At 44.1% G+C, this 13760-nt stretch overlaps 1 protein-coding gene across 7 annotated transcripts in view; it reads left to right on the forward strand.

The window, feature by feature from the left end:
- PRDM15 (PR/SET domain 15) overlaps positions 1-11341 on the forward strand; it is a 34684-nt gene extending 23343 nt beyond the window's left edge. For 6 of the 7 annotated variants that reach the window (XM_063393153.1, XM_063393149.1, XM_063393151.1 and 3 more), the window contains 9 exons: positions 1261-1424; positions 1955-2034; positions 2642-2761; positions 3428-3559; positions 4059-4142; positions 4328-4503; positions 5602-5682; positions 6018-6230; positions 7145-11341. In XM_063393153.1, the coding sequence (XP_063249223.1) occupies positions 1261-1424; positions 1955-2034; positions 2642-2761; positions 3428-3559; positions 4059-4142; positions 4328-4503; positions 5602-5682; positions 6018-6230; positions 7145-7624 (1530 nt within the window). In that variant the 3' untranslated portion in view covers positions 7625-11341. The remainder of the gene's footprint in view (positions 1-1260; positions 1425-1954; positions 2035-2641; positions 2762-3427; positions 3560-4058; positions 4143-4327; positions 4504-5601; positions 5683-6017; positions 6231-7144) is intronic. The other variant, XM_063393152.1, reaches the window with a different exon arrangement.
- The last annotated feature ends 2419 nt before the right edge of the window (positions 11342-13760 follow it).

A 13760-nucleotide genomic window follows, 5' to 3' on the forward strand; every position in this document is an offset into this window, starting at 1 on the left:
TTTGTGAAGTAAACAGTTGTGTAAGGGCACAGCTGTTGGAAATGGGATTTGATGTGAGGAGATTTGGACGCTGAACAGCCAAAGGGAGAACAAATACAGATAATTCTTGGAGAAATCTCTCTTCTGAGCTCTTAAATAATCTGGTTGTTCTGGTCTCAAAGTACATCTTCATCAAGCTGTGCAGTGCTGTTAGAAATGCACTGACCAGTTCCAGAATTGGGAGCAAGAGACAATGTCATTATAGCACTTCACCCTGGCATGCTGGAGCACATCTGGATATGCTGGAGCACATCTGGATGTGCACACCTGGAGCTCAGTAGTGCAGCACCTGCCTGTGGTAGCTGCAGCATTTCCAGGAGCTGCTGCCAGAGCTGGCAGTGCAGGCAGGAGCTCACTGCCCCTGGAGCCCAGCAGACATTTTCTCCATCTGTGATGTCCTCACTCCTAGAGAATCACAGAATAAGCTGAGTTGGAAGGGACCCTCAGGGCTCACTGAGTCCATCTCCTGTGTCTGTGCAGCCCCAAGAATCCCACCAAGTGCCTGAGAGCATTGTCCAAAAGCTCCTTGAGCTCTGTTGCTGCAGTGACCAAAACCTGGGAGCCTGTTCAGTGCCCAGCCACCCTCTGGGGGAAGGACATCTTCCTGATATCCTAAAGCTGCCCTGACCTAATCTAAACCTGCCCTGACACAGCTTCAGGCCATTCCCTGGGTCCTGTCAGTGTCACCACAGAGCAGAGATCAGTGCCTGCCCTTCCTCTGCCCCTACAAAGAACTTGTACCTGCAGTGAGGTCTCCCCTCACTCTCCTCCAGGCTGAACAGACCAAATGCCCTCAGTGGCTCCTCACAAGGCTTCCCTCCAGACCCTTCACCGTCTTTGTAGCCTCCTTTGGACATTGTCCAAAGTAGTTTAATATCATCCCTGTCCTGTGATGGCCAAAACTGCTCACAGTGCTCAAGGTGAGCTGGTGGAGATTAAACATGGCTGTTCCTCAGTGCATGAACAATTTGAGGTCCTCTTGTACAGAAGTGGAGACACCATCTCCAGCTAGAGAAAAGAGTGCATTGATGTCCTGTAGCAGTGTGCTTGTGATGTCTAAAGAGTTTCAGGCCTAAATCCAGCTGTCACAGGTTTTTCATGCAGTGGCACACAGGATTTTAGTGCTACACGGGATATTTATGTCTGCTCGACATTACCCAGTATTTGCAGTGCCTGAAGACTTTTTTTCCCCCTTCCATTCACTATTGCTGCATTCCCCAGCTGACCTTTGGCAGAGGGAAGGAGTACCTGAAGCACATCATGGACGTGCACAAGGAGAAGGGCTACGGCTGCAGCATCTGCAACCGGCGCTTCGCCCTGAAGGCCACGTACCACGCGCACATGGTCATCCACAGGGAGAACCTGCCCGACCCCAACGTGCAGAAGTAAGGCTTGTTCAGGCTGTCTGCCTGCAGTTCTGATGGCTCTGCCACCGGGGGTGCTCTTAGGGAATTTGACTGTGCAAAAAGAACCGTGAGATGGGGGTTAAAATGTTCGTGACGAGCTTGAAATGTGTGGCGCCGGTGGTTGGCTTCACACAGATGGGTGAGTCAGCAGCCCCCCAGTTTGGGCTTTGCAAAGGATAAATCAATGATTTTATTGATAATATTATTTTTATTATAAATCAGTGGTTTTAATAAATTATCCAATCAATGATTTTTTGAAAAAAATAGAGTGTCTAGCAACGCCAGACTTTTTTTTGAAAAAATCAAGTGTCTAGCAACGCCAAGTTGACTGCAAGCTCCAAGCTTGCAGTCAACTTGAATTTCTTAAGGCTCATCTAGAAAAACTTGTGCTTCAAGGAACTTTTAGAGTAATTAGTCTTAGCAAATGAAATGCACTTAATGACAGAGATGCCTGAGAATCACCTGTGCCTCGGCAGAAGAATCACAGGTTTTGGTCTCTTTGGTTTCAGATACATCCATCCATGTGAAATCTGTGGGAGGATTTTTAACAGTATAGGAAATCTGGAAAGACATAAGCTTATACATACAGGTAAAAATGTTGTGTTTCTTTATAATTATCAAATACTAAAAAGAAATTTCTGGCAGGTTGCCAGTGCCTGCCTTTTGGGTTTTGTTGTTGTTTTTGGTGATTTTTTTGAGGATTTTTAATCTACGTTACAACAAGACAAACATAATATTTATTGTTTTAGAGTAAACCAGTTTCCTAAAGCAGGTAACATTAATAAAGAGATTTGATCTGGACACACAATCCAAATCCCTAGTTAATATGTTTGTAGGATTCACCTAATTCTGTATTCTGTTCTTCCTCAATTCTTTTCCATGCCACCTTCTTGCCATTACACAGGCTGAAACCTGCTACTGCAAAATCATTTTTAACAGCTCATTACTATTTCATGCTATTCAGTCTTCTCCTACCTCAGGCTTTATCTCTTTTTTCTCACACAGAAAGCCATGTTTTCTCTCTCTTCAAAGTCTTCTAATTTAATTTGGGCTACAATATCCATACAAGGTGTGGTTGTCAGCATAGGTGGGCTGTTGCCCTCTAATTCACCCCTTTAATCAATTTTTAGGAGATGCACATTACTCATTAACATTTTTTTTTTGTGTTTACGTTGTCTTTTAAATTTATTTTCAAGGTGTAAAAAGTCATGCTTGTGAGCAATGTGGCAAATCATTTGCTAGAAAAGACATGTTAAAAGAACATATGCGAGTCCATGATAATATCCGAGAATACTTGTGTGCAGAGTGTGGCAAAGGTATGTCTGATGCCTTGTTTTCCATTCATTGTGATACTGAGTAGCAGGTGAATTTCTGAGTTAACACAACTTCCATGCTGAGAATAGTGGCAGTGCTGTAAATCCTGCTTTTTTTGAGAGGTAGAAAATGTATTAATCAGGAGCATTATGGTTTCGTGAGCTGCCCTGGTTTTGGTTTCATGGCTGTAAGACAACACTGATTTTATTAGGGTTGAGGGATGCCTGATTTGCAGCACAAAAGTGTATGCAAGTTAATTTTTTCATTCTGGGCTGTTTACAGGCTTAAAAAAAAAGAGTAATTTCTCTCTGTAAGAGCCTTAAGAGTCAAGGTCCCTTTGACTTTTTTAATTTCTCGTGGTATAGCTTGAACAAATCTGAGCTGGTATTTTAGTGAAAGGCAGTAGTAAGTCTGACACCTCTAGGGATGTTTTATCTTTGCTTGTCCCTGCTGTTTTGTTTCTCTATCAGTGATTACTCAATTTTCCAGATCTTTTTGTCTGGAATTGAAATAATAATGATGAATTGCACTGCTACATGAACAATTAAAATTATACAACTGTGGACTCGCAGCAGATATAAAATGAAGCTGTTAGTTAACAGCATGAGCCTGAGTTCTCCCACTCAGGTGAGTGCTGGCCTGAGTGTCCTGTGCCTTCTGTCTCACAGGGATGAAGACAAAACACGCCCTCCGTCACCACATGAAGCTTCACAAAGGGATCAAGGAATACGAGTGCAAGGAATGCCACCGAAAATTTGCACAGAAAGTCAACATGCTGAAACACTACAAGAGACACACAGGTGAGGACTCCAAAGGTGGACAAGAATTGCACTGAATCAGTCAAATGTTTCACTGAGAGAGCTCTTACCCAGCACAGTCAGACAGTATGACAAAAACTACTAAAATGTGCATGTTCTGCTCTTTGAAAAGTGAGATTTTGTCCTGTCCTCAGCCAGGACTGCTTGTTCTGCAGATAAATGCAGTTTAGTTGGTTTCAAGTTTTGCTTTTTTTTAGTTCGTGGTCAAGGGTAGCTCTGCAGTGTTGGGTTTGTTTTAAGTTAGTGTTCACGTTGTGAATTCCCAAAACAAAATTTTACTTCCCACATCAGTTTCTCTGGGATTCATTTTCTGCTGAATATAGTGGAATGGTTTAGATAAAAATAGCTGGTGAAGCTGGGCTTCTGCCTTTATTTGTCTGTGATTTTTATTTTTTTTAATGTTACTAATACAAAACTCAGAATCATCCCAGATACCTTTAGGCTGTGCTTTCACAAGTGCCAAATGTGCTTTTTCCTGCAGGAATCAAAGATTTCATGTGTGAGCTCTGTGGCAAGACGTTCAGCGAGAGGAATACGATGGAGACTCACAAGTTGATTCATACAGGTAAACCCTCTAAAAAACAGTATCCAGCCAAAATACCTTAATTTTGCTCCTTAATTTCGCTTTAGCCTGGCCAGTCTTGGAACAACATTGCACATCCTGTTACCAAACATAAATTGTTGCTCTCCTTGAGGTGTTGGCAATCCGATGCTCATCCATTGGCTTTCCTTCCTTTCCTCTGCCACCAGTAGGAAAACAGTGGACGTGTTCAGTGTGTGATAAGAAGTATGTGACTGATTACATGCTGCAGAAGCACATCCAGCTCACCCACGACAAGGTGGAAGCCCAGAGCTGTCAGCTGTGTGGGACAAAGGTTTCTACCAGGGCGTCCATGAGTCGACACATGAGGCGTAAACATCCAGAGGTGAGAGAGTTGGAGTGGTGGATTGTGGAATTTTTTAAAATTTTTGTTTCAAAAGAATGTTTGTGGCCTTTGGTGACTTGAAAGGAATTACTTTCTCTTTTCTTTCTTTTTTTGGGGCCCAATTTGAAGTAGTATCTGTGAAACATGGACTTAACTGAATTAGTCATTTTACTATCTGATTCTCAGTCCCTAAAAATGAAGATGTGATTACTTAAATCTCTTTTCTTTTTCCACCCCAGCTTAAATACATGTTTTTTCATGTTTTGTCTCCACCCATTAGTGAGTTTAATGGATACTTTTTTCCTCATTGTGTTCTCTGTATTCAGAAGTGATCTGAAAGAAGTGATGAATAGAGAGGTGATGGCAGCATCTACTGATGATACAAAATTATTCTCAGTATTAAAGATGAATGCTGACTGGAAAGAATCTGGATTAGAGGGAGGATGTTTTGTCTGACCCCAATGGGTTTTTTTCTATGTTCTAAATATTATGTTTCTCCTCAGCATTTCTTGTTTAGGTTTGACTGAGGCTTGTCTGTTCCCTTCGAGGCTTTTCCAATTTTTTTTAACTACCAGTTTTTCATAAGCATTGCTTTGCTGTTTTGTCATGATGACTGTGAAGGAATTCAACCAAATGCTTTGTTTATTGATTTGGGGATTTAAAATGCAGCTTCATAGCTGAAATCCAGAGGGCAATTTGTCTCTATTCTTTGATGAGCTATGTAGATTCATCTGAAAATAATGAAGTAGGACACAGTTGATAGGTTTATAAATTGAAATGCTAACATAATACCTTTTTTCCCCCAAACACATTGTTTTCTGTAGAATCCATCACTCCCCAGAGGGTTATGTTCTGTCTAGAATATGAAAACAGACGTGTTCTTTTACTGTGCTTAAATTTTACTGGATTTCAGCAAGAGGGGAAAGATGATATGCCAAAAGGTTATTTTAAAAAGCCACAGTTAACTCCCTGTATTAAATACTGTGTGTAAAGTATTAGATTCCATCACTCTTGCTTGGTGATGGGTATTTATTAGGGAAGTGCTGTGCTGTTTGAGGGGTTTGCACAGTTCTGCAGCTGACACCTCTTTGTGTTCAGATCCTTTCAGTGAGGATTGATGATTTGGAGCCTCTGCCAGAGACCACGACCATTGATGCCTCTTCCATTGGGATTGTCCAGGTGAGTTCCAGGCCTGCTGCAGGCTGAGGTGGGACATCACTTTTTGGGTACATAACATAGCTGGGTGTGGGCTGGTGGGTGAGGAATGTGCTTTTTTTAGAGAGTCAGCCCCAGCGGAGCATGTCCAAGCAGCCACAAGCTGCTGATCTGCCTGGCTGTATAACAGGCAGAATGTAATTACAGGGTGAGGTCCCAATCCCTGGAGTCAGGATTTTGCTGAAGTTTGTTTCTTCACTTGGGAACTGACAGTAAACCAGCTTCAGGTGCTTGTGTCTTACTTGGAACCTCACTAAGCAAAAGGACTTGCTGTTTTGTTTGGAAATGTGTTACTCCAGCCGGAATTAGCCTTGGAACAGGGTGAACTGCCAGAAGGGAAACAGCACATAAAAACTCCTAAACGTGGCCAGAAACGAAAACAGAAGTCAGGTGAGGAGGAGGAAGCTCAAGTGCCTGAGGACCCTGCCTTCAGTGAATACACAGAGAAGGAAGGTGAATTCACAGGGAACGTTGGAGATGAGACTAATTCAGCTGTACAGAGCATCCAACAGGTGAGCTGCAGGAGGAGGGTGATGGGTGGCATTGCTGAGAGGGATAACCCTTCTTTTGGTTAAAAAACATTACAAAAGAGTGGTTGGAACATTTGGGGCTGATTGGATAAATTGTGGCCATACAAAGATGGGTTTAAAAACCCAAGCAATAAGCTAATTGGACCAATAAGCTCCTCATGTTTGTTTTCATTTGCTGTTAGCATCAGCTTGTTTGCTAGGTGTCACTAACTGCCTGAAGCTGTGATTTAAAAGAGTGAAAGTTAATTTGACTGTTTGTTCTGAATGTTCCATATCCCTCTCTCCCATCACCATCTTATTTCTACATGTGGAAGCTGCTGAGTCCCAAGTTTGTGTCCAGAGGAGGCAGCAAGGCTGGTGAGGGGTTTGAACACAATCCCTGTGAGGAACAGAGGGAGCTGGGATTGTTTAGCCTGGAGAAAGGAGACTCAGGGGTGATCTTATGCCTCTCTACAACTCCCTGAAAGGTGGCTGTGCTCAGGTGGGGTTGGTCTCTTTCTCCAGGCAGCAACAGAACAAGAGGACACAACATTAAGGAAATTAGGGATATTAGGTTGGATATCAGGAGAAAGATTTTCATGGAAAGAATAATAAAGTACTGGAATGATCTGCCCGGGGAGGTGGTGGAGTCCCCATCCCTGGATGTGTTTAAAAAAGGACTGGATGTGGCACTGGTGCCATGGTTTTGTTGAGGTGTTGGGGCTGGGCTGGACTCCTTGATCTTGGAGATCTCTTCCAACCTCGACATTCTGTGAATTCTGATTCTGTGAATTGTGATTCTGTGATTCTGTGTGTGCCTTCTCTTGCTGGCCACACGTGAGCCCACCAGCACTGCCCTGCTGTTTGGTGGCCGGCTGGAAGCCACGAGGCCGAGCTCACCTTTGTGTCTCCCTCAGGTGGTGGTGACCCTCAGCGACCCGACCGTCACGGCGCCCTCCAGCTCGGTGGGGCTCCCCAACATCACGGTGACTCCCATCACCACGGCGGCGGGCACGCAGTTCACCAGCCTGCAGCCCGTGGCCGTGGGCCAGCTGGGCGCCCCGGAGCGCCAGCTGCAGCTGGACAGCTCCATCCTCACCGTCACCTTCGACACGGTCAGCGGCTCGGCCGTGCTGCACAACCGCCAGCCCGAGGCGCCGCTGCCGCCGCAGCCCGAGGCGCCCAGCCCGCAGTCCGTGGCGCATTTCATCAACCTCACCACGCTGGTGAACTCCATCGCTCCCCTGGGCAGCCAGATCACGGAGCAGCACCCCCTGAGCTGGAGGTCGGTGCCTCAGACTGACGTCCTGCAGCCCCCGGCGCCGGCCGCGCCGCCGCAGCCGGGCCAGCCGCCGGTGCAGACAGAGCAGCAGCAGCAGCAGATGTACAGCTACTGATTTGTACTTGGGGAAACGCTGGACAGAACTCAGAAACACACACAAACAAACCACACAGACCTTTGGAGAATTTGTAATTTTGCTGGATACCAAACAGAGGTGGGAAGATGTTTATGCGGTGAAATTTGAGCTGAAATTGGCAGATCGCCCTGCAACGCCCCGGTCTGAGAGTCTCACGCTGTCTCGAGACCTTGCACTGTCTTAAAAAATAACAGAAAGGAAAAGAAAAAAAAAAGAAATCTCACCACAAATTTAGCAGCCCCGTGCCGTTGTGCAGTAAGATTGAGATTGGACAGGTGCATCATCACACACCTTAACCAAAGCAGGGAAATCCTAAATTTTGTGACGTACAAAAACCCTTTCAGCCATACCGTGTCACTTCTTTCCAAATCTGGAAATGGCATCTGAAGACCTTGTTCACAGCGGGTGGAATGTCCTTGTGGTCAGCTGGTAGAGACTGAAATGTGTGAAGACACAAAGGGGCAGAACAAGAATTGTCTTTGTTTCTTATCTTCTTTAGGTCTTGTATCTAACAACATCGGTAAAGTAGGTGGAATTTGGGGTTTTGGGGTGGGCATGAGTGTGGTGTGGAAGAAAATATTACCAGTTATTTCCATTTTAGTCATGGGAAAATCCCTGTACCCATCAGACAGTGTTTGTGCTACTTGAGCCAGAGAGCTGGTCTAATGCTGAAGCAAACTTTTGTGGTCTTCTAATGAAGTTTCAATCAAACCAATTACAAACTGAAAGAAGAATGTGACACAGTTTTATGTAATTTTTCAAACCTGCTCTTTCAATCTTGCTTTTAGCTAATAGGCCTGAAGAGCAATCAGTCCCCTTTGATGAAGTTCAGGATGTGAATTTTTTTCACTTAGACTTCTTTCATCGTGTAATAAACATTTGAGAAAGCATTCTTTTTATATATATATACATATACATATATATATGTATAGCCTTTGTATTTTACTGTGTGTTCCTGGTGAGTATTTGTGTGAAAAACACTATTACCAACACGATTCATTAATTTTTTCATCCCCATGTTGCCTCTTCTCACGGAAAAAAAACATGGATTCTGTTCCTTCTGTTTCCAAAATCTATTTCCAAAATTCACAGCCACACAGAAGGTTGTGTGAAGTGCAAGAGAAAGAAAAAGGAATGTCTGAAGCTTATTCTGTGTCCTGCCACACGGAGTCAGTGTGCCCCAGTGGATAAAGGGTGAGGTTTGCATGAATGCTGGGGATGCAAATCATGGGTTGGGTCCAAGTTTGCTGGCAGTAGCACTCATTTCATCCTCCATCCATGGATGTGCAGTCTGGACTTTTGCATGACAAGAAGATAGTATTATTCCCACAGGGAAAACGAGCTGGGTAGCAAAAAGGAATGAACTAAATATATATATGTATATATGCATATATATATATATATAAAAAAATAATGTTGGTGCTTGAAATCCTGAAGGGCAAACCCCTCTGTGGCTGAAGGATGAGGTCCTTTTGGGCTGCAGATTGGGCCACAGAACTGTGCTGAAGGGTTTTTGTTCCCTGAGGATAAAGCAGCTGCTGTGTCTGACAGGATGGATTGGTGGTTGTAAAAATCCTGTCTGTGCCTATGGTATTTATGAAAAAGTTGTATGTTTTAGCAAAAATATGAGTAGGAACGACTTCAGCTTTGAAAGTCTCTATTAACACGGACTACTTGACCCCTAAAGGTTGCCTTATAATCTCTACAACAAATCCTCTCAAAGTATAAAGGTCTGGATTTTAAAATGAACCTCCAGTGGTTTTCTTGGTGCCATGGCTGTGTCCAGAAGCTTGGTGTACCAGGCTTTGTGTAAGACTGCTGGACAGGGGTAAGAAAGGGGTTTGTGGTGACAGATTTGTGTGTCAGAGGAGCAGAACTACTTTTATTTAAATATCAACAGGTCTGTGAAATACCTGCATGGGAGGGACCAGCATTTGATGGGACAAGGATGCATATCAGAAATATGCAGTGTGGGAAAGAGAATTTTTCATTCCCTGCTCACTTCTGCCTTCCTTAGGTACTTCTCACAAAATACTGTGAGATCCTGTAATTTTTCAGCCTCCCAATATCCTGAGTACAGTTCTTGGATTATTTCACCACTGGCTTGAGCTAGTTCAGTTTCTCCTCTGCTGTCCTGTCCACAGATGCTTCTGTTTCACACCAAACCCACTGGGCAAGAGGAAGCCAGGTTTTATTTATGAAATATATTGTTTATGTACTTGAAACTTTCTTTTCCCCCTGTGTTTGGTGCCTGATTGGTAAAGGCACATTGTGTTTGGGCAGGGCACTGTGGAAAAAGGGGCAAAAAGGGAAGAAAAGCAAATGGAGAGCTCCCAGGTCAGGTTATTATGGTAAATACAGAATTTTTACACAATCAAAATTGTGTTGAGACACATTTAAATGGTGATTGGGTTTTTAACTGGGAAGAGGTTTTTAGCCTTAGCAGAGCAGATAGACTCTTCTGTTGATGCTACTGCCAGGGGTGTTTGTGCTGCATTGAATCAACCTGCATCATTTTAACACATCATTTCCTGTTTGATAAGAGTTGCACTCAGAGGAAATCAACCTTTAGAGACCTCTCTGGCTTCACAAAATCTCTCTCTTAATGTAATGCCCTGGTTTTCTGTACTCTTACGGGGTTTGGCATCCCTCTTGTGCTACCTGGCCTCAATAACCTCACCCAGGCAATAGGATCTTGCCTTTCTGCCAGTGCTTGATTCCAGGTGATTTTAGGAGTGATTCTGCAGTAAGTGCTTACATGCTGGTTTTCATGTAGAAATGTCCCTCTTCAGTCTCTCAGCATCCCCAAAATCACAGAACAGGCCAGGCTGGAAGGCACCTCCAAATATGACTGAGCTGGTCCAGCCTTTTTTGGAAAGGAAGCATAGGTGAGGTGATAGAATCATAAAATCATCATTATTCATCATCCTGTCTAATTGCATCTCTCAAACCTCCAGTGACACAACTCTGGGAAGGTTCTTCCAGTGGCTGATGGTTTGTAGTGTAAAAATGACCTTTAATGTTCAGGAGAGGAAAATACAGCCACTGGAAAGGCTTTGTAGGCTAGGCAATAGAAAACTCTCTAAAAGCTGATCTTCCCAGAGCACTCCTTTGAGACAGGATTGTGACTTTCTCCACAACCTTTGGTGCCTCATCATCTCCCAGCCTGATTTTATTATTCCTCCTGTTATTAACATCCCTATGAGAAAACAACTGTATCTTGGGTGTGCTGCACCGTGGAAAAAAAAATCCAGAACAAATTATTCTGTTTGCTTTTCTGTTTCAAATTGTTTTGTTTGGAGATGTTGGAAATTGCTGCCTTTTCAGACAGAGCAAGCAGCAACTGCTCTCCCAACTAAGCCTTTTCCAGGTGAATACCAAAGTTGTACTGATGCTGTTTGCAAAGTGCACAAGAAATAAAACCACTCCATAAGGGATGTGCAATCTAAATTTCCTCTGCCAATTTGTTCCCTGCCTTTTCAGCTGTAGGATGTGAAGGCTTTATTGTTTTCAGCCACGTGTTGGAGGTTTTTGCATAACAACTGTTCAGTCACAAGCTGGAATTACTTTGAGCCAAAGGAGTGATGTTGTGTGGTGTTCTGTGTATTGTCATTGTTTACTGCTAAGATTATTATTTAATTGAATGCTGTCTGTGGCACACTGGGCTCTGAAGTAAAGGAGCATCGAGGTACAGAACCCTTTCTCTGCCAGTGTTATTCTTTGCTGTTCCTTAATTAAGATATCAAACTTTTTTTTCCTTCAAATCTCTCAGATTTGCCCCAAAAGCCGTAAGATTAACTCTCATCCCATGGAACTTCATACATCCCAAATTATAGAAACACGGGGTGGCATTCTGAAATATTTATTCTGTAGCTTGTCATGGGTAATAACAGAAAGCAGAAGAGATTGGATCTTTCATAGTTTCTGTGCTGAGTTCTCTCAGGAGAATCAACTACATCAAGTGTTACTACACTTTCTAAAACTTTTTGGTTTTAACTGTGTTATTGTCAAAAGTATTTTTGCAGAAACCCACCTGCCAGTCTCCTGCCAGTCTAACCAGCCACATTTCTGTACTTTCATTGTTCCAGAGATTATCTGAAGTTAACATCCAGGTAACAGTTGGATTTATTTCAAGAGCTGAATTCCCTGCCAGTTTGTCAGTGATTTGTTCTGCATACACAAAGCTGTCTCAATTTCTCATCTGGAAAACCAGGAATGGATTAAATACCACACATCCAAGTGACAATCATATCCAAATTACAGGTACCCCAGGCAAGTGCATGGGGTAAATACCTTTGTGAATTCTTGGCCAGTGATGAGATTTCCTTGCTGCTGTTAACAGTAATAATTTTGTCACCCCTCATTCCTGCTGGCCTGACATTTGTGATTGATTTGGGTGTACCTGTTGGGAATTCTTTAACCCTTGTATTCTTGGCCCTCTCGTGGTTGGCCTCATCTGTAAAAGATGAACGTGGGAGGAGGATCTGCTCATCCACACCATGATGCACAGCAAAGCTCTGCTTGAAAAGCAGTTTTGGAGACAGACATGCAGTCAAGTGACTTGAATCTCAAAAAAACCCCAATTCTGTCATGTTTCTCATCAACTTATCTTGATTGTGTTGAGTATTGTTTTTGCACTGTTCATGGCAGGAAGCTGTTAAAGAAACAGTGCAGCCATGGTTGGAAAGGATGTTCCTTGCCCTAAGATGCTTTGAGAAAGCTCTCCTGGATTTATTTGCCCTCCTGGGTGCTGTTCTGCATCTGTCCTGTCCCATCTCAGTTCAAACAGGATTCTGCAGTGAAATCTTAAATCACAGAATGTCTCTGTTTGGAAAGGACCTTAAAAATCATCCAGTGCCACCCCCTGCCACGGGCAGGGACACCTTCCACCATCCCAGGCTGCTCAGAGCCCCATCCAGCCTGGCCTTGGACACTTCCAGGGATCCAGGGGCAGCCACAGCTTCTCTGGGAACCTGCTCCAGAGAAGAATTTCTTCTTAATACCAAACCTAACCCTACTTTCTTCCAGTTTAGAGCCATTCCCCCTTGTCCTGTCACTACAAACCCTTATAAAAAGTCCCTTTCCAGCTCTCCTGCACAGCTCATGATGGCTGAAACATTGAATTACTCAGCCAAAATTTGGCTCACTATTGCCAAATTCCCACTATCTGAGCAGAAAGTGTCCTGGAGAATTCCGTGTCACCCCCAAAGTAAGAACTCCATCAACATTTGGGGTGTAATGGCCTTGTATTCCTGTTTTATCCAAGCTGTGTGGGCCAGTTACAGTGCCTGGTTAGTTGCTGACACTTCTGAAAAGCTGATTATTGGGTGCAAAGTAGAGCAGCTGCTATGAAAAGCAAGAAAAACTACTGGGTTTGGAGGTTTGTTTCACTTAAAGCCAAGTTTTTCTACTCTAATATCTTTGCTGTCACTTGCGTGCTTTCCTGTGGTTTTTTTTCTCTTTACTTGCAGGTTTTGATTCTAGGAGGTGTTTAAGGTGTCCCAGAAATGTAGCAAAAAAAAAAAAAGAAAAGAAAGAAAAAGAAAAAAAAAAAGTAGTAATGGGAGAATGAGGAGTTAAAAATGAGGAGAAACAAGTGATGCTCATTTTCTGCAGATTCCCACCCTTGTCCTGCCCACCCTCCTTGGCTCCCTGCCGGGATGGGTGCTGGAAGCTCGGGGAAGGAGGCGGCACAAGCTCTGGCTCGTTTGCCGGGCTGTGGCGTGGGGATTGATGTGCAGGGTGGGTGTTGCTGAGGAGGGCAGCCAGCAGCCAGCTCTGCCAGCCTTCCCCTCCAGCCTCGTGCTCACCTCAGTGCCTCTCCCAGCACAGCTTTGCACCGAGCTCGGGGGGACCTTGGAGTCTCCAGGACTCGAATTCTTTGTGTTTAGTGTAAAATCACAGAATCCTTCTAGGCTGGAAGAGACCTCTGGGATCATCCAGTCCAAAGTGCCTGACCCCCACCTTGTCCCCAGAGCTCTGAGTGCCACCTCCAGCCCTTCCTAGGACACCTCCAGGGATGGGCACTCCAAAGCTCCCTGGGCAGCCCCTGCCAAGTCCTGAGCGCCCTTTCTGTGAAGGAATTTTTCCTGATGTGCAACCTGAACCTCCCTTG

The sequence above is a fragment of the Prinia subflava genome, chromosome 3 (genome assembly GCF_021018805.1).
Source record: "Prinia subflava isolate CZ2003 ecotype Zambia chromosome 3, Cam_Psub_1.2, whole genome shotgun sequence".
NCBI classification, from domain to species: domain Eukaryota; kingdom Metazoa; phylum Chordata; class Aves; order Passeriformes; family Cisticolidae; genus Prinia; species Prinia subflava.